The 21,713-nt window shown below is 39.0% G+C and overlaps 2 protein-coding genes across 2 annotated transcripts; both read left to right on the plus strand.

The window, feature by feature from the left end:
• Positions 1-247: 247 nt before the first annotated feature.
• Positions 248-15,045, plus strand: LOC117316094 (uncharacterized sodium-dependent transporter YocR-like). Its single transcript, XM_033870584.1, has 12 exons — positions 248-437; positions 2,585-2,717; positions 3,720-3,903; positions 5,459-5,573; positions 5,879-6,080; positions 6,260-6,422; positions 7,020-7,154; positions 7,536-7,675; positions 8,370-8,461; positions 11,460-11,611; positions 13,241-13,370; positions 13,983-15,045. Exons 1-12 carry the CDS (start codon positions 381-383, stop codon positions 14,172-14,174), a joined length of 1,695 nt encoding a protein of 564 aa, XP_033726475.1. The 5' UTR covers positions 248-380; the 3' UTR covers positions 14,175-15,045.
• A 5,486-nt stretch (positions 15,046-20,531) lies between these two features.
• LOC117316243 lies at positions 20,532-21,299 on the plus strand. Its single transcript, XM_033870781.1, has one exon. The coding sequence runs from the start codon at positions 20,532-20,534 to the stop codon at positions 21,297-21,299; it is 768 nt and encodes a 255-aa protein (XP_033726672.1).
• The last annotated feature ends 414 nt before the right edge of the window (positions 21,300-21,713 follow it).

The following is a 21,713-nucleotide window of genomic DNA, read 5'->3' on the forward strand; positions in this document are numbered from 1 at the left end:
TTAATTGGAGCCTCTTATATTCTGTGATGCGTTCCAATGGGAAATATTTCAAGTTCAGAAATTTCCTCAAGTAAGAAGGGTTGATGAAACCGGGACCAGGAAAATAATTACATACCGATTTGCATGTAGTTTACATTCAGTATGACGTCACCTAGAGTTCGATTGGTGGGTCATATACATTACATACACAACAGATCATAACAGTTATCTGAATCCGGCACGAAGATTATCTCGGAGATAACCCGGCCATGTGACGATGTACCACTACAGTCGTGTGTGTCATGGGATTGGTTATATATAGGTGAAGCATATACTTTGTATATTGAATATTATAAAGTTTTAACATGGGATATATATACAGATAACCTATTTATCACGGAATGCAATCACTCGGTCTATCAATGGCGATGAGCTTGGAGGATCCAATAGAGCGGCGGGTAAGTTAAGAATATGTTTATAATTTGCATTCATATATGTGTAATAGCATCTTCATATAAATTTCCCTAATATATAAAATAAAACCCAATGCAGTTTTCAGCGTTAAGCCCGCGGATCACACAGTGTTATGTCTTGTTATTGTGTTTACATTAGTATGCACCTGATTACCGTACACGATATACAAATGTGTATTCTAAGTAGCTCTGCTGATATATTGATAATGTGTCTACATCCCATTGCGTTCATACCACAGTAAATACAATAAAAACAGAGTTCAATAGCCATATTCACACAATATTTATTTTATTGATATAATTGGATTTTGTCAGATGCTAAATGGAGCAGCTATTACAGTTTGAAGCGAATGACATTTTGATTCCAACACCCGGATTACTAAAGAGATCTATATGTTCGATGGTGCTGATGTTAAAACGATGTTTGATAACATTTCGGAGATATATCTAGTGTTGATTTTGTGAGATTCCCTATATCGAAACGTACCAACGCCCAGGAGACGGATTATTACTCGTCACAGGGACTTGGCACGAAGTTCGAACCCAAGGAGAGGCATATGCAATGCCCTTCACTTTTATAAGTAAACTTACCGACATAACGTCTTTTGCTTATTTTCTGCGAAACCACGATGGATGGATTCCTTCGTTTATATAGAGAAATCTCGATACGATGCCTTTTGATGCGCCTTTGTTTATATACAGTAAAATCTGTATACATTTCCCCTTGTTTATATCTTTCATAATAAAATCTCGATACAATGCCCTTAAAATCGTGATATACTGTCCCTCGTTTACACATTAAAACCTCGATATAATAACACTTCACTTACCTTTGTTTATACTTTGTAAAAACTTGCTATAATGTCCCTTGTTTATATTACTCGTAGCAAAACTTCGATATAATGCCCTTTGATGGGCCCTTTGCTAATATACAGTAAAACCTTGATATATTGTCCATTGGATACATAGTAAAATACCGATATAATGCCCTTTAACGGGCCCTTTGCTAATATACAAAAATAAAATGTACAGCAAAACCTTGATATATTGTCCCTCGGATACATAATAAAATACCAATATAATGCCCTTTGACGGGCCCTTTGCTAATATACAGCAAAACCTTGATATATTGTCCCTCGGATACATAATAAAATACCAATATAATGCCCATTGACGGGCCCTTTGCTAATATACAGCAAAACCTTGATATATTGTCCCTCGGATACATAGTAAAATACCGATATAATGCCCTTTGACGCGCCCTTTGCTAATATACAGCAAAACCTTGATATATTGTCCCTCGGATACATAGTAAAATACCAATATAATGCCCTTTGACGGGCCCTTTGCTAATATACAGCAAAACCTTGATATATTGTCCCTCGGATACATAGTAAAATATCGATATAATGCCCTTTTGACGTGCATTTGTTTATACAGAGTAAACTCTTGCTATATTGCCTTTGTTTACATAAGGAAACTTTATATAGATTACCCCTCGTGTATATACGTTAAAACACAAAACACTGTTGTTTACTGTTTTAAATATGCGACGTTAAATACAAATTCGTGTATCTTGTATCTTGTAAAGACACCGATGTATGAACCAATCGCACATAAGAATATCTGCCAATATACTAGTAATAACAGTTAAAATCAGAGTTAAATGTCCCGATTCAGAAGTACTTAAAATATCATACATGCTCATATGATGAAACTTATTCCTAAAGGGGAACAACTCTTGCGATCATAGACAAAATTATTTAATACACTGCCATGTAGCGTAAGTTTCACAGGGGAATTTAAAAAAAAAAAAATTTCAAAATGATTTCAAATTTAAATGTTGGCATTTGTGTTTGATTATTTCTTTTTAAAATGCTTATAATGACTGATAAGGCATTTATGAGGAATCTTAGGTTCTTTCCTCTAAATTAAAGATTACGAATTATTTGGAACAACAGTTTCGACAGTTAAAATTTCCTGATGGTCGTAATAAATACCAACAGCATGTCACAATCATATTTAAGAATGTATTTTGGAGTGTATTTCTAGTGTGCAGTTTATCAATGTTTATAACAGAATGAGAAATAGATGGCATTCATGACTGTTATAACTGCCGTCTTGATTTTCAGGAGAAGGAGGACCAGGCTACGCCACGATTCAGTACTAAGTTGGGGCTTATATGTTCCTGTCTTGGGTGTGTGGTTGGTACTGGGAATATCTGGCGCTTCCCTAGAATTGTCGCTAACAACAGTGAAAACGAGGGTAAGTGCCAGTTTTGCAACGTCACTAATTAATTCCCTGGTAAGATTATATTTTAAAACACGACCGAATATGTTCAATCACATCAACATGAGAGTTAGACCCAGTTTCCTCTGACCCTGTCACCATGTCTGGTGTAGGACCAGAGAGCACTACTATATAAAAACGTGGAATTCTCCGACACCGATTTTGGTGTCGCTAATTCTGTGCTAATAATAAAATCGGGTGTGACATAACACCTACCTTACATATACCATGTATGGATAAATGAGATATTTATTTACCCCCAAACACCCATTTAGTCCCAAATCGATGCTCTATTCCGTCGGTATAGATCCTCGCATTACGCTGGTCGAAATTTCACAAATGTCAATTTTGAATACTAATTAGCTTCTTTTTCATATGGGTCATATCGCTGCGCCTATTTTGCATATGTTGTATGTGTATACAGATGACAAAACAATACTGCCATTGCCCACTGAATAACTATTGTGGTAGAAACAGGTCACACGACTCTTGGTTAGTGGATATGGAATTTGTTACACTCTCGTTTAGTATTTTTTTAAAGTTACAAAAGACACTCGCAAAGCTCTTTTGTAACTTTAAAAAAATAATAAACTCGAGTGAAATAAATTCCATATCCAAGAACTACTCGTTGTGTAACCTCTATATCTAGGACAAACGTGTACATGTATATATGTAATAAGAATATCGGGACGTCATCAAAAAGTATGGCCACAAAATAAGTATAAGGCATCACATAATTATCTCTGCAGAGAAAAAACATACTGCCCGAGTCGAAAGTCTTCTTTATATAGACAGTGATAGAAAGATTTTCTTATATTTTCATAAATATAAATTATGTGATATACAGAATCTTATATATGGAATTCGTTCAATAATGGAGGTTCGTGGCATATCAAATAATTGAACTCGTTTATTTCAATAAACATAACCCAGATATATAAGGTAGCTGAAACGTTTCCGTATTTTTCTCTTTTCTAGGTGGGCTTGTTTTTCTGATAGTATGGATGGCATTCCTTTTCCTATGGTCCAGCCCTATGCTGCTTATCGAGTATGGAACTGGACGCTACACCAAAAAGGCCATTATTGGATCCTTCCGCAAAATACTCGGTGATAAGGCCGCTTGGTGTGGCGCATGGATATCAATGGTGACATTTCTCATCTCGTAAGTACAAAAAGATATCTCCTCTTCGATGGATTATATTGTGCGGGAATGAATTATGTCTTGTATGCTAATTTTGGTTTACAGATATTACTATTTCGTTGTCATTGACTGTTGTTTATAACAGTTTGTTGTTTACAGATGCTACTTTTCCGTTGTCATTGACTGTCGTTTATAACCGTTTGTTGTTTATATATTTCACTACTCAATTCCGTGTCCTGGGCTGTTGTTTATAACCGTTTGTTGTTAACAGATGTTACTATTCCGTTGTCCTGGGCTGTTGGTTATAACTGTTTGTTGTTTATAGATGTTACTATTCCGTTGTCATCGGCTGTTGTTAACAGATGTTACTTTTCCGTTGCCCTGGGCTGTTGTTTATAACAGTTTGTTGTTTACATATATTACTATTCCGTTGTCCTGGGATGTTGTTTATAACAGTTTGTTGTTTACAGATGCTACTATTCCGTTGTCATTGACTGTTGTTTACAGATGTTACTATTCCGTTGTCCTGGGCTGTTGCTTATAACAGTTTATTGTATATAGATATTACGCTTCCGTTGTCCTGGGCTGTTGGTAATAACCGTTTGTTGTTTATATATGTTACTTTTCCGTTGTCCTGACCTGTTGTTTATAACCGTTTGTTGTTTACAGATATTACTATTCCGTTGTCCTGGGCTGTTGTTTATAACAGTTTGTTGTTTACAGATGCTACTTTGCCGTTGTCCTGGGCTGTTGTTTATAACAGTTTGTTGTTTACATATATCATTATTCCGTTGTCATTGGCTGTTGTTTACATATATTACTATTCCGTTGTCCTGGGCTGTTGTTTATAACCGTTTGTTGTTTAAAGATGTTACTATTCTGTTGCCCTGACCTGTTGTTTATAACTGTTTTTTGTTTATAGATATTATTATTCCGTTGTCCTTGACTGTTGTTTACAGATATTACTTTTCCGTTGTCATTGACTGTTGTTTACATATATTACTATTCCGTTGTCCTGGGCTGTTGTTTATAACCGTTTGTTGTTTAAAGATGTTACTATTCTATTGCCCTGACCTGTTGTTTATAACTGTTTTTTGTTTATAGATATTACTATTCCGTTGTCCTTGACTGTTGTTTACATATATTACTTTTCCGTTGGCATTGGCTGTTGTTTACATATATTACTATTCCGTTGTCCTGGGCTGTTGTTTATAACCGTTTGTTGTTTAAAGATGTTACTATTCTATTGCCCTGACCTGTTGTTTACAGATATTACTTTTCCGTTGGCATTGGCTGTTGTTTATAGATGTTGCTATTCCAATGTCCTGGGCTGTTGTTTATAACTGATTTTTGTTTACATATATTACTATTCCGTTGTCCAGGGCTGTTGTTTATAATAGCTTGTTGTTTATAGATATTACTATTCCGTTGTCCTGACCTGTTGTTTATAACCGTTTGTTGTTTATAGATATTACTATTCCGTTGCCCTGACCTGTTGTTTATAACTGTTTGTTGTTTATAGATGTTAATTTTCCATTGTCCTGACCTGTTGTTTATAACCGTTTGCTGTTTACAGATGTTACTATTCCGTTGTCCTGGGCTGGTGTTTTTATTATGTTTATTACTGCATCGCACATGAACTACCAAGTGAAGAGCCTGACAGCACAAAAATATTCAAAGACTTTGCAGAAGTAAGTAATCCTTTTCATCTATTCTTAATTTAAAAAATATATATCAATAATTTTATAATTTGATGTAACGTCAAAACCATATCACGTCATTCTTATGTTTCATAAGTGATTTGTCATCGGGTCGCACTTAACGCCGTTAATGAAAAATGGCTTTCATATTGGAACTTGACATGATGATTATTTAAAAATAACGCCTAAGGCATTTATTATTAAACCATTCAGTCACTGCAGTCAATATCACTCGGAATCGGGGATACGTTTTTGCCGTCTATGTCTTAGGTAACGCACCGCATGTTTTTTTATAGGACAGTTATTGGCCCATTCTCACTCACGCACTGGCTTTATTGGCGGCGGGCTCAGCTGTGATCAAGGGCGTGAAAACGTTTGAGAAAGTCAATATGGTGCTTGTTCCGGTCCTTCTGGTGATAATATTATTTACATTTATTTGGTCTCTGACGAGGGAGTATGCGGATTACGGAATTAAATTTCTTTTCACTCCGGATTGGGGTAAGGAGAAAAAGTCAAATTTAAAGCACAATCTAGTCATTTTGAGAAATTGATTTTAAATGAAAACGACATTTTTTTAGTAATAAAATATTAAAATATCCGCTTAAATATGAGTAATAAGTACTTAACAGGTTTTTTTTTAAAAATCGCCATTGAAACATGTCTTCTCTCTTTGAAAGAATCTTTCGGAAAGCCTCGACTTTGGGTGGACGCGATCAGCCAGAACGCATTTGACACCGGCGCTGGTATGGGCCTCATGATTCCATACTCCTCCTTCATGACACGTGATCACGCAATCGTAAAATACGCCACACTGATACCGGCAACTAACAATGTAGTCAGGTAATAATTAAGGGAGATAACCGAGTTATTTTATCAACCTCCCCCCTATAAAAACACACACACACAAACACAAAATGTATAAATATGTAACCATGGCAACAACACTTCGAGCTAACATGCTACTACGAGGTCATTATAAGTGACTGGTAACCATGACAACACCTAAATTACATACATATATTTGACAGTATTTGACAAAATCCCAATACACATATTAAAACAGTGCCATATAACAATGCAATGTGATGAAAGATATCCATGTGATCAGTTTCAGGCCACTGATAATATATCGTTTTATTGGTTTTAAAAACTGAAATTATGCCCCTATGCTTCCAGGAATATAGACTTTCAAGTTACATGATATTCAGTACCCTTCGCCTAAGAAACCTGCAAGGCAAATTTGATCAAATGCTTTTATCTAAAAAAAAATATAGAAGAGTAAAACTCTTTTATTTTCCACTATTGGGACCAAACCTCTGCATCCAGGAAGCCGGCAGAACACACACCCTCCCCTGTATTTTGTCTCCTTCACCCAATTAATCAATCAAGCCACACAGAGCAAGCAGTTTAGTGATCTAACTCTGTCATATTCCACAGCCTGGTATGCGGGATAATGATATTCTCGACTGTATTTTCGACCCTGATTACCAACAGCCCACACCTGTTGAGGAGCGATATTGTCACGATTCTGAAGACCAGCGGGCCCGCCAGCACGGGCCTCACATTTATATGGTATGGATTCCTGACGCTTTGACTGTCTTTGGTATCTTTATAGATTTGTCATGAGGGTATTTTAGCTTTTAAACTATATGTTTTATGGTGATTTTTAAAGAAGTTTTGTCCTAGGAACTTGACTTGATAATTCTTATACATTAACAATGGTTTCAGTGTACTATTGATTTATTCATGTTTTAATTTCCTTCGATTTTTATTGATATTCATTGTGTACACATCAGTATTCTCATTTTATAAGAGAAACTTTTTTTAGTCTGAAAAAACAAAAAAAATATGTTCAAATTTCTGAAATCAATCAGCCAGGGAGGGACTTTATTGAGAACATACCGTGTTTATAATCATTAAATTCAAAGTAAGACGTTTTATAACACCTTTCAGGATCCCTGTCCTGTTTTCTACGCTGGGAACATTGGGACGAATTCTAGCTATTCTCTTCTTCCTTTGTCTGTCGTGTGCGGGAGTTACCTCCCTTATTTCAAACATGGAGCTCGTCTGTCATACATTGGAAGATTTTGGACGTAAGTACGGTAACCATAAAAAATCTCAGGGTATTGTAACTGTTATGTTATAGAGGTAAACATGCAAAATTAGTTCTTTCAGATAAAGCATATATTTGCAACAGAGCAAATGTTGGCGCAAAGATCACTCATGTGAATGTTCATTACAATCGGTTCATTATTTCCTAGCCCGTATCGTATCCCCTTCTAAACGTTGTTTAAGTTAAATCTAATTGTTCCGTACCCCGTTTTTTGTGTTATTAAAATGAAAAAAAACCCAACAACAACAAACAAACAACAACAAAACACAAACTCTACTCTTTAGTCTTACATTGGCTGCAAGGGGCTGAAACAAGACTCATAATATCACTGTTTATTTCAGAGTACACACAGTGATTTTTGGTTTTATGACTCCGTTACTAAATAAAGCTCTCTCAAATTGATAACAACAACTGCAACAAATAACAAAACCCGCAGCAGATTAAAACAACAAACTGCATCAGATCTCCTCATTTTCAAACTAGTGATCAGTTACAAATCTGTTTTACATACATAACATGAAAAATTGTCATCTTCTTTATATTGGAGGTATTTTGGTTCACAACAGAGAAATACATATTATCTTCAACAATCTCCTCATCGGAAGTTACAAATTGTAAAACATTGCCTATAGTGCACCGGTGTAGTGACTGTTCGGGAATCCTCTATTTTGTAGTCCCTCGGAAGTTTGGTATGCCCGGTACAGTACTGTTGACGTTTGGTGTTGGTGTGATGTCGGCGGTGAACATAGATATATTAACCAATCAGGTATTGCCATCAGGTTATATCCTTGTCAAAGATTTATTGACCAATTAAATATTGTTTTTCATTATATTCTTTTCATAGATATATTGACCAATCAGGCATTGGTGTTTAATTCTATTCTTGTCATAGATCTAGAAATATTGACACTTGCCCCCAAATAACCAAGGCTATTTGTGTCCCCCTGTACACCTGTCCCCATATAACCAAGGTTGTTGATGTCCCCCTGTACACCTGTCCCGAATGACCAAGGTTGTTGATGTTCCCCTGTACACCTGTCCCCAAATAACCAAGACTGTTGGTGTCCCCCTGTACACCTGTCCCCAAATAACCAAGGCTGTTGGTGTCCCCCTGTACACCTGTCCCCAAATAACCAAGGCTGTTGGTGTCCCCCTGTACACCTGTCCATATATAACCAAGGTTGTTGATGTCCCACTGTACACCTGTCCCCAAATAACCAAGGTTGTTGGTGTCCCACTGTACACCTGTCCATATATAACCAAGGTTGTTGATGTCCGACTGTACACCTGTCCCCAAATAACCAAGGCTGTTGGTCTCTCCCTGTACACCTGTCCCCAAATAACCAAGGCTGTTGGTGTCCCCCTGTACACCTGTCCCCAAATAACCAAGGTCGTTGGTGTCCCCCTGTACACCTGTCCCCAAATAACCAAGGCTGTTGGTGTCCCCCTGTACACCTGTCCCTAATAACCAAGGCTGTTGGTGTCCCCCTGTACACCTGTCCCCAAATAACCAAGGCTGTTGGTGTCCCCCTGTACACCTGTCCCCAAATAACCAAGGCTGTTGATGTCCCCCTGTACACCCGTCCCCAAATAACCAAGGCTGTTGGTGTCCCCCTGTACACATGTCCCTAATAACCAAGGTTGTTGGTGTCCCCCTGTACACCTGTCCCCAAATAACCAAGGCTGTTGGTGTCCCCCTGTACACCTGTCCCCAAATAACCAAGGTTGTTTTTGTCCCCCTGTACACCTGTCCCTTATAACCAAGGCTGTTGGTGTCCTCCTGTACACCTGTCCCCAAATAACCAAGGCTGTTGGTGTCCCCCTGTACACCTGTCCCAAAATAACCAAGGCTGTTGGTGTCCCCCTGTACACCTGTCCCTAATAACCAAGGTCGTTGGTGTCCCCATGTACACCTGTCCCTAATAACCAAGGCTGTTGGTGTCCCCCTGTACACCCGTCCCCAAATAACCAAGGCTGTTGATGTCCCCCTGTACACCTGTCCCCAAATAACCAAGGCTGTTGGTGTCCCCCTGTACACCTGTCCCTAATAACCAAGGCTGTTGATGTCCCCCTGTACACCTGTCCCCAAATAACCAAGGCTGTTGGTGTCCCCCTGTACACCTGTCCCCTAATAACCAGGGCTGTTGATGTCCCCCTGTACACCTGTCCCTAATAACCAAGGCTGTTGGTGTCCCCCTGTACACCTGTCCCCTAATAACCAAGGCTGTTGGTGTCCCCCTGTACACCTGTCCCCTAATAACCAAGGCTGTTGATGTCCTCCTGTACACCTGTCCCTAATAACCAAGGCTGTTGGTGTCCCCTTGTACACCTGTCCCTAATAACCAAGGCTATTGATGTCCCCCAGTACACCTGTCCCCAAATAACCAAGGTTGTTGGTGTCCCCCTGTACACCTGTCCCCAAATAACCAAGGCTGTTGGTGTCCCCCTGTACACCTGTCCCCAAATAACCAAGGCTGTTGATGTCCCACTGTACACCTGTCCCTAATAACCAAGGCTGTTGATGTCCCCTGTACACCTGTGCCCTAATAACCAAGGCTGTTGATGTCCCCATGTACACCTGTCCCTAATAACCAAGGCTATTGATGTCCCCCTGTACACCTGTCCCTAATAACCAAGGCTGTTGGTGTCCCCCTGTACACCTGTCCCTCAATAACCAAGGTTTTTGGTGTCCCCCTGTACACCTGTCCCTCAATAACCAAGGCTGTTGATGTCCCCCTGTACACCTGTCCCCAAATAACCAAGGCTATTGGTGTCCCCTTGTACACCTGTCCCTAATAACCAAGGCTATTGATGTCCCCCAGTACACCTGTCCCCAAATAACCAAGGTTGTTGGTGTCCCCCTGTACACCTGTCCCCAAATAACCAAGGCTGTTGGTGTCCCCCTGTACACCTGTCCCTAATAACCAAGGTTGTTGGTGTCCTCCTGTACACCTGTCCCTAATAACCAAGGCTATTTGTGTCCCCCTGTACACCTGTCCCTAATAACCAAGGTTGTTGATGTCCCCCTGTACACCTGTCCCTAAATAACCAAGGCTGTTGATGTCTCCCTTTACACCTGTCCCAAATAACCAAGGCTGTTGGTGCCCCCCTGTACACCTGCCCCTAATAACCAATGCTACTGGTGTCCCCCTGCAAACCTGTCCCCCAAATAACCAAGGTTGTTTGTGTCCCCTGTACACCTGTCCCAAATAACCAAGGCTGTTGGTGTCCCCCTGTACACCTGTCCCCAAATAACCAAAGCTGTTGATGTCCCCCTGTACACCCGTCCCCAAATAACCAAGGTTGTTGATGTCCCCCTGCACACCTGTCCCCAATTAACCAGGGCTGTTGGTGTCCACCTGTACACCTGTCCCTAAATAACCAAGGCTGTTGATGTCCCACTGTACACCTGTCCCCAAATAACCAAGGTTGTTGACGTCCCCCTGTACACCAGTCCATAATAACCAAGGTTGTTGGTGTCCACCTGTACGCCCGTCCCCTAATAACCAAGGCTGTTGATGTTCCTGTGTTCATCAGTCCCCAATGACCTAGACAGTTGGTGTGCATTGAGCTCTCGTCTTCATATGACCTAGCTTTGGGAGTCACACTCGCCTTATATGAACACTGATATTGTTGTTACCCAAAACACCCGTCCTCACATGACTGTTCAACCCGTCCTCATGTTAACCTGGTATTTCGGGGCATTTGGAAGCCTAATATCTCTTATAATACAACACTTACATTGTATCTACTTTTCTGTGCAGGACTTCGTGTGGGCGTTTGCCCTCCTCATTAACGGTCTAATGCTTCAGTACCTTGTCATCAGGTACGGATTAAATAAATTCCGGCTACATCTGTTCAACGATTACGGGATCGATGATTGGAAGCTCCCGGCTTTCTGGAAATGGATCGTGTTGTAAGTAGATCTCCTATATAGTTAATAATTATTTAGGGGTTTTTTTTGACAAGAGAAAGAATAATATGCAAGGTTGCGCGAAATTAACTACCACGAACTATGTTTGTTAGACGCTGCCAACCGCAAAATATTAGCACCGTGAAAATTCATAACTATACAGTATGCAGTAGATACTTCTATAATTTCAGTATTTACATTCGCTACGTTTTCATATTCACGCTCTATGTAATGACCGCGAATATATTACCATATATACTGAACGATCAGCTCAAAAGGCAGGCAGTGTCGAGGCAGACGGTGGAAAGAAAAAAGTTGTTTAGAAAGAAGAGAACATGTAAATTCCAATGTAGTCGGCTCTCTTACAAAGTCAAATAATGCTTCTGAAGAGTGGGCAATTGTAAAAAAAAACAACAACCGGAATCTCAATTGTTGCCATATGTGTTTGTGAACTACTTAAAACTAGATTGATGTCCCCAAAGTGAGGTCGTCATAATATCGTAATAATACTGTAGCTCTTCTGACATGATGCTTCATGTTTTAATTGTACACTATTGTATATATTATTGTATCTTGTAAGTGTTTGTGATCTCCACCTACACGTTTAACCCCGACATCACTGACAAGACGAGTCCTTGAAACAGGAAACAGATGTACACATAAGATCTTATGCTAATTTGATATAATTGGCGGAGTCACTTAAAGAAACAACTTGTCTGTCCTTCAAAGGTTATTGTCAACATGCAATAGACATAATATGACATTTATTTTACAAACAGTTCATTTTTAGTATTGATAAAAATATGAAACCAAATAAATTAAAAACAAAAACAATCAATCGTTTTAGATAAGTTTTGATGTGTTTATCTTTATCTTAGTAAACGACTTTTTTTACTTATTCCGGGGGGGGGGGGGGGGGGGGGGGGGATTTTTATTCGTCGATGTTAAATGGTCAAAGGTCACCTTTGATCATCTTTTGTGTAGGTAGGGGATACCTAGGATTGTAATTTCCATTGTTGCTTGGCCTTAAATGATGCAAACATCGCTGTCTCGAAAACAAGACAAAAAGTATCAAAAGTAAAAAGACAGTTTCAATGGTTCTGTCTGTGTTACTGGCTTCATGAAATCTACCGAAGGATGACGTAAAATTAATCAACGTAAACGCACACACTTAAGCAATGAACAGTGGTTTTAATGTTGTTATAGTGGATATGGCAGCAAGATGTATGGTGGGCAAATGGCATGGGAACCCGTTAGGGTTGCTACATTTGCCCACCATACATCTTGCTGCCATATGGACTATAACAACATTAAAACCTCTGTTCAATACTTATATTTACATTGTCTTACTATTTTTGTCAGCTTTGAAAAACACTAAACAAACACAAAAAAATCCCGCCTTTTTAATGTCACATGACCCGCTGGGTGTTATAACCTGAGGCACTGGGTGTTATAGGCGTATGGTGGCAACTTCATCTTAGCATTGTGTCAATGGGGAAATGAGGAGCAAATGTAAATATAACCAAATGACGACATTTCGTCCGAGTAGGACCGTGATTTCTAACTAGACTTGGTCTAACTTGGTCTAGGGGAAACTGAAAATACTTTTGATTGAGCGTTTGTATTTTTAAGGGTTATCGCCCCTATAGAGGCATTGGTCATCCTGGTGTGGTGGGCAGTGGACTTGATTCAGGACGAGTCTGATCTGGAGGAGAAGTGGTACGAGTTCGGCACTGAGACGTTTATGGTAACAATAGTACAAGTACGTACATTTTTTCATTTGAAATTTCGGCTCAAAAACATTTACTTGCAAGATAGTTCACCAGTTCGGCACTTAAACCTTTAAACGGTAGCAGTTCGGCACACAGACCTTCAAAATGTAATAGTTCGGCACCAAGACCTTTTAAATAGTTACAGTTCTGTTCGATAAAGTTATAACCATATACACACGGTACATATTAACTGCTAGGCAGGTACTAGTAATACCCAGACCTTCATTACATTTTTTTTCAAATAACCGATATATTCTGGCTGTGTCGGACCATTAAGTGTTGAAATTAATCTTTACAGCTCAACTAAACACTTGCTTATTGTGGGATTTTTTTTCTTTGACTTTGATTTGAGGCGTTTCCTGTTCAATGATATGCCTTGTGGTTCAAATCGATACCACAGTTCCGTTTTTGAGAACGCAATATTTCCCGGATTTGACCTTATATATTTCCATGTCGGGTTTGGTCGATAGATTAGAAGATGACAACTATTCTGAAACACCTGGACATTTTCACCCTGTTTTAAAGAGTGTTTATATAAATATAGTTTTGTTGATATTTGTTGACACGTGCATATACATCTCGACATTTTCTGATTGTTTCAGTGGATAAGTCTGGCGCTGTTTGTAATCATCATCAACATGATGTGGCTGTACTGTAGAGGACTATACGGGAAGTCGGATGAGACCATTCGACTTATCGGACATAGGCAAACTGAGGACCCGGATGTTTATCAGGGAACGGAGGTTGCAAGTTCCGGAAATGACGTCACAACTGTAAAAGATATAAAACTCTGAAAACTTACACTTTTGTATTATTTCAAAATCACGTGATATATGCGATGAAAATCACATACCACGCCACGACTGTCCTCGCCTATGCGAATGAAGGGGAGACAACAAAGATACTCATTAAATGCACTAGGTGGCGTGACTTGACCACTTCCTTCACTGTTTGATGGGATAGGTTTGTCAAAAGATGGAGCCACATTTGTATCACCATCCAAACAGATAGGAAATAATAGTTAAAAACCTCATTCACGTGGAAGTTTTTAAACTGAATATTTGATGTGTGGATTAAGTTATATTTTGTATTTGTGCCTTTTGATTCCATTGTAATATCTGTGATAAATGAACTGTTTAGTAATTATGTCTATTGTCAAAATGGTATGAGCTGTTAAGTACATTGTGTCTATATTCAAAAGGATGTGAACTGTTTAGTAATTATAACTATGGTTAAACAATATATGAACTGTTTAGAAAAAGTCCTTAGTAAAACATTTTAACTACAGTGCAATAAGTTACTGTGTCATTTTATATTGTATAATAATGACAAAGAGCGATCCTGGCCTTATTGGCATCAAATTTAAAACAAAAGCTCAAGAATATGGCAACAGTACAGTGTAGTAATACAGTGTATCATAGACTTGTTATTTCTCGGAAAGGAAAGAGCACAACATGTAACCTTCCTCAACTAAAAACCAAAATTGTAGTGTCAAAGGAGACATTGGGGAAAAAATGAAAATAAAAACGTTGTGGAATGAAATAATGCTAAGAAATCCCACGTTTAGTTGTGTCTGATAGCAGATACAGTTTCCGACCTTTTAAAGATCATAGCCAGTTTGATTTATAATTCCATAACGAAGTCACTAAAAAAAAAAAAAAAAAAGAAAAAGAAAGAACACAGTACGACCGATTGACTTAGGGTTCATTTCTACAACAGGAACAGCCAGGGACCAGGTCCCTTAACTAATGTGGTCACTCGCCCGCCACTTTTATTGGAAAGGAGCATTCCTTCTTTTTCTGTTTTTTTTTTATGGTCTAGGCTGACTACAGTGTGATTTTGTATTGTTTTACGTCCTATCACTAGCTATGGTTTGTTGATGGTGTCCTCTATGTGCTATATATTGTTTTACGTCCTACCACTAGCTATGGTTTGTTGATGGTGTCCTCTGTGTGCCATATATTGTTTTACGTCCTATCACTAGCTATGGTTTGTTGATGGCGTCCTCTGTGTGCCATATATTGTTTTACGTCCTATCACTAGCTATTGTTTGCTGATGGTGTCCTCTATGTGCCATATATTGTTTTACGTCCTACCACTAGCTAGGGTTTGTTGATGGCGTCCTCTGTGTGCCATATATTGTTTTACGTCCTATCACTAGCTAGGGTTTGTTGATGGCGTCCTCTGTGTGCCATATATTGTTTTACGTCCTATCACTAGCTAGGGTTTGTTGATGGCGTCCTCTGTGTGCCATATATTGTTTTACGTCCTACCACTAGCTAGGGTTTGTTGATGGCGTCCTCTGTGTGCCATATATTGTTTTACGTCCTATCACTAGCTATTGTTTGTTGATGGTGTCCTCTGTGTGCCATATATTGTTTTACGTCCTACCACTAGCTATTGTTTGTTGATGGTGTCCTCTATGTGCTATATATTGTTTTACGTCCTTCCACTAGCTATTGTTTGTTGATGGCGTCCTCTGTGTGCCATATATTGTTTTACGTCCTACCACTAGCTATAGTTTGTTGATGGCGTCCTCTGTGTGCCATATATTGTTTTACGTCCTACCACTAGCTTTAGTTTGTTGATGGCGTCCTCTATGTGCTATATATTGTTTTACGTCCTACCACTAGCTAGGGTTTGTTGATGGCGTCCTCTGTGTGCCATATATTGTTTTACGTCCTACCACTAGCTATGGTTTGGGAACGGCGTCCTCTGTGTGCCATATATTGTTTTACGTCCTACCACTAGCTATTGTTTGTTGATGGTGTCCTCTGTGTGCCATATATTGTTTTACGTCCTACCACTAGCTATTGTTTGTTGATGGCGTCCTCTGTGTGCCATATATTGTTTTACGTCCTACCACTAGCTATGGTTTGGGAACGGCGTCCTCTGTGTGCCATATATTGTTTTACGTCCTACCACTAGCTATTGTTTGTTGATGGTGTCCTCTGTGTGCCATATATTGTTTTACGTCCTACCACTAGCTATTGTTTGTTGATGGCGTCCTCTGTGTGCCATATATTGTTTTACGTCCTATCACTAGCTATTGTTTGTTGATGGTGTCCTCTGTGTGCCATATATTGTTTTACGTCCTATCACTAGCTATTGTTTGTTGATGGCGTCCTCTGTGTGCCATATATTGTTTTACGTCCTACCACTAGCTATTGTTTGTTGATGGCGTCCTCTGTGTGCCATATATTGTTTTACGTCCTATCACTAGCTATTGTTTGTTGATGGTGTCCTCTGTGTGCCATATATTGTTTTACGTCCTATCACTAGCTATTGTTTGTTGATAGCGTCCTCTGTGTGCCATATATTGTTTTACGTCCTACCACTAGCTATTGTTTGTTGATAGCGTCCTCTGTGTGCCATATATTGTTTTACGTCCTATCACTAGCTATTGTTTGTTGATGGTGTCCTCTGTGTGCCATATATTGTTTTACGTCCTACCACTAGCTAGGGTTTGTTGATGGTGTCCTCTATGTGCCATATATTGTTTTACGTCCTACCACTAGCTATGGTTTGTTGATGGTGTCCTCTATGTGCTATATATTGTTTTACGTCCTATCACTAGCTATGGTTTGTTGATGGCGTCCTCTGTGTGCCATATATTGTTTTACGTCCTACCACTAGCTATGGTTTGTTGATGGTGTCCTCTATGTGCTATATATTGTTTTACGTCCTATCACTAGCTATGGTTTGTTGATGGCGTCCTCTGTGTGCCATATATTGTTTTACGTCCTATCACTAGCTATTGTTTGCTGATGGTGTCCTCTATGTGCCATATATTGTTTTACGTCCTACCACTAGCTAGGGTTTGTTGATGGCGTCCTCTGTGTGCCATATATTGTTTTACGTCCTATCACTAGCTATGGTTTGTTGATGGCGTCCTCTGTGTGCCATATATTGTTTTACGTCCTATCACTAGCTATTGTTTGCTGATGGTGTCCTCTATGTGCCATATATTGTTTTACGTCCTACCACTAGCTAGGGTTTGTTGATGGCGTCCTCTGTGTGCCATATATTGTTTTACGTCCTATCACTAGCTATTGTTTGTTGATGGCGTCCTCTGTGTGCCATATATTGTTTTACGTCCTATCACTAGCTATTGTTTGTTGATGGTGTCCTCTGTGTGCCATATATTGTTTTACGTCCTACCACTAGCTATTGTTTGTTGATGGTGTCTTCTGTGTGCCATATATTGTTTTACGTCCTATCACTAGCTATTGTTTGTTGATAGCGTCCTCTGTGTGCCATATATTGTTTTACGTCCTACCACTAGCTATTGTTTGTTGATGGTGTCCTCTGTGTGCCATATATTGTTTTACGTCCTATCACTAGCTATTGTTTGTTGATGGCGTCCTCTGTGTGCCATATGTTGTTTTACGTCCTATCACTAGCTATGGTTTGAGAATGGAGTCCTCTGTGTGCCATATATTGTTTTACGTCCTATCACTAGCTATGGTTTGAGAATGGCGTCCTCTGTGTGCCGTGTCACTATTGTATTTAAATATCGGCGACTGAAAAGTCTACCATTTTTTTAAAGGACACATTAGCACATTTCAAAACACAATTAGGGTCAGACACAGAAGAATCAAATTGAATTTAAGTTGCACCTTACAGCTGTGTCGTCCTAGGAAGTGTTGACAGCCATCCCCGGCCCCAGGTGAAGCTTGTAAGCAATAGTGTGTTTTTCACTGGGTACGAGGACGGTTGACACTTGGAGGCGATAATATTCAAAAGGTCGAAATGAATATCAAAATCTGGTTATGGATGTTTGAAAAAGACCCATGTTTTAATTTCCATAATTGTCCCTATTTTAAGAAAGCAAAGCTAAGAACACGATGTGTAAGAAGCAAACATTTTCATTCTCCGAACCAGCACAGTACTGAACATCATATGCTCATCTACATTATCTTGCCCATGTTAATTTGATGCTTTTTCAAATTTAGAGATTCTTTCTTGTTGTTTCTTGTCTCATGCACATTTTGCATCACCATTGGTAAGTATGACGTTTCAGATGAAATCATTTGCACATTTTCTTTCCTCCTTTAGCCCAGTCGGTAGAACGTCGGGTGGGCCTAGACCTCCTAATGCGTACGTCTGAGTTGTATGGTTCGTTCTTTGCCGGGCTCGATTTACTTTTTCCCATAAAACTGAAATCACAGTCCTTCCTTTCTTTTCACGGTTGTATCCTAATCTATTGATACCACCCGGAAGGTGGCCTTTCCAATCCAGCATCTCTAGTCCTTGCCATCCATTGGTTACAATAACTCTCTTAGCTAATACACAATATCAAATCTAGGAAATAAACAATTACATCACAACGCATCGCGACCGACAGATTGACGATTTATAACTCATGCATACTGTCAGGTTTGACGAAGCAGACATATCTCTATTCCCTCTCCGCATTAGCTGATTCGTAAAATAAATAACAAGGTAAGTTCGGTAGAGATAATATATATTTTGTCAAAATCAGATGTACCTATTGATTTTGTTGTTTTTGTTTGTTTGTTTTTGTTGTTTTTGTTGTTTTTATATATTATTGGAACAGCTAACGTTTAAAGTTATAAATCACACTCGCATTGCCGTTGATATCTCTAGTGCTTGCATCCGTCAGTCTCGGAACTATGCGCCTTGAATAAGTCTGTATAGTTTCAAAAAATATTATTCTTATGACTGTGCTATTATTGAGCATTTTTTTACTGCTTGTGTTTTTATTTGTTTCGTTTTTATTTAATGGGTTTGTGGTATTGTTGCCCTAACATCACTTAAACATTTTCAAAGGGCGAAATAGCTGTACGGTTGATATCGTATCTCTATCTTTATATTTAAAGACGCTTTGTATGTCTATTTTACGATCGATGAACCGACAATCTTCATACCTTTTGAATCACCAGTATTGTAAAATTACACCACCCAGAGTGCAATATTCTTTAGTGCCATACTTAGTTTTGAAGAGCACGGTCTTATTAAATTAAAATTTCTGTCATATTCAAATATATGGCACTATCCCGACAATTTATTATTATATCATACAACATCTATATAACGCACTATTCAATTTTCCAAAATAATTTAATGCGCTTTACACCACATAATGTAATGATACATTTAAAGTGTTTCACAATATACAGAGCATGTATAATGTATATCGAGTCGAGCAATTAGATGATTATATTTACAGGACGTCTTCAATAAAGTCTAAATAGAGTAAACACAAACAAGTGTGTTTTAACCTCCTTGAATTTGACCAGTGTTTCTCGACTTTCTGGTAACATATCGTAAGCTCAAAGTGGAATAAATAAATAATTTTAATTATATTCACTTATAATCAAATAATAGCTTCATAAAAAATATGAACAAAGTCTGAACTGCATTATATTTCGACAGATGAACAGTGCTGCAAATATCACGACACCGCTGATGAAGAATCTAACAATTCAAAAGAATTCTTCCATTATACCATCGACGTTCGGAGATACCTCACCAATGTGGATAACAAACGATCCCTTGACAACGAAAAGCTACGTTTCAACTGTGACGGACTTTACTATGGCTACTTCGAATACAACACTATGGACCAACGCGACCACCGCGGGACCAATGCCAGACCCAAGTAAATGCCGTCATTTCGTCCCTGATGCTGTACTAAATATCGTCAACGATAAGGTCCTCAACGATGTTCTGATGCCATCCCTAATCCTAACAATTATGATGCTTGTGATCGGTGTCCCCGGGAATCTCATCGTTTTCACTGTATACTGGAAAAGATGGCAGAAAACAACATCACGTCTGTTCATCATGGCGTTGGCTGCGTTTGACCTTTGTAACTGTGTTTCCATGGCATTTGAAATCGACATAATATTGAACGCCGTACATTACGATCATCCATCCCGTTGTAAATTTGCCCGGATGTTCACGTTTCTGATGAACAATGCTTCTTCCTTCACTTTGCTGGTTATTGCGATTGATAGATTTATGAGGATTTGCCGTCCTCTGAAGCCGGCAATGATAAACATACATGCTAAAATAGCCATCGCTGTTTTAATCGTGATGGCGGTTGTCTTTGCCTTCCGGCAGCAGTGTTGTATGGGACTCAAACGCGAATCACGAAAACGGCATTCCCAAACGTTTGTATCAAGATGCATCTTTGTTTGATAGAAGACGGTTACACCACCTCAAAGCTACCACTGGTCTTCACAAGTGTTTTACTGGCAGGAAATCTGGCTATTGATGTCGTTCTCATCACCTGCTATGTTTGTATAGCTTACCAAGTCATCCAACGAGGTCAAATCAGTGATGGAGTTTTGTCAAAAAGCCGCCAACTTAGTATTTCGTCTACAGGGACTGTCCATGATGTTTTAGAATCAGATGCTGTTCGCAAACCTGAGCCAATCCTTCTTACCAGAAAGGCGTCTGTTGCATCTTCGGAAGTCAATGGTGGGGGTGAAACTGAACCCTCTCAGGCGGAAGGATGTAAACTGACCAGAAATATCAAAGGAGTCACGTCACGTTCTGTCAGAAGGGGAAGTATTAATTCCAAACCGTCAGCGTCATTCAAGAGATCCCAGTTCCAACGGCAGAGATCAGTGTCGATTCAGAGCATTGAAAATAGACGAGCGCAGATGTACAAGACGACACTGATGCTTTTCCTCGTAACTCTCCTCTTCATGGTCTCTTTCATTCCTTATTGTGTGATAGTCATTATACGATATATCCAGCCCAACTATTACGACACATTGACCACATCCGGTCAAGCCATTTTCCAGTTCTTCCTCAGGACCTATTTGTTCAGTTGTGCGTTGAATCCTGTCATTTACAGCTTCATGAGTGAACAATTCAGAAAGGAATGCGTAAAGTTGTTCAGGAGAAGTGGAATCTGCAAGAAGAAACATACGTTTAGCCGTTGAATCCGGTCATTGTAATTTTAATACCCGCGTATCTACTTGTAGATGACGTCGTGCCATTGTTATTTACATTTCATAATCATCTGTTTGGATTTGCACCAGCACAGCCTGGTGAACAGACTTTTAATGGCCATTATTGCTTTAATTATTGGCGACGTTCATCTCGTTCAAGCAGAAAATATATCATTAGTTTTGTATACCATATTGTATAGTTTTGTCTGCTTGTTATTTATTCGGGTTGATATATGTTTATAAATTGAAGCGCTTTCTTGCTGTAAATGTATTTTTTGTTCATTCAAATGTTATCGGTTTGATAATTTTTGCTTAAAATCTTCCTTTGTATTATATTTTTGATATTCTATGTGATTTTGTAGGTATGTTTCTGCTGTTGCAAAATTATTCTGACCCCGAAGATAG

Source organism: Pecten maximus, chromosome 18 (assembly GCF_902652985.1).
Source record: "Pecten maximus chromosome 18, xPecMax1.1, whole genome shotgun sequence".
NCBI classification, from domain to species: domain Eukaryota; kingdom Metazoa; phylum Mollusca; class Bivalvia; order Pectinida; family Pectinidae; genus Pecten; species Pecten maximus.

Excerpts from the sequence above, each read along its gene's own strand:
- LOC117316243 (XM_033870781.1), top strand. The coding sequence starts at position 20,532 with ATGCATCTTTGTTTGATAGAAGACGGTTACACCACCTCAAAGCTACCA.
- LOC117316094 (XM_033870584.1), top strand. The coding sequence starts at position 381 with ATGCAATCACTCGGTCTATCAATGGCGATGAGCTTGGAGGATCCAATA. Across the intron at positions 438-2,584 it reads AGGATCCAATAGAGCGGCGG|GAGAAGGAGGACCAGGCTAC; the intron begins GTAAGTTAAGAA and ends CTTGATTTTCAG. Across the intron at positions 3,904-5,458 it reads ATGGTGACATTTCTCATCTC|ATGTTACTATTCCGTTGTCC; the intron begins GTAAGTACAAAA and ends TGCTGTTTACAG.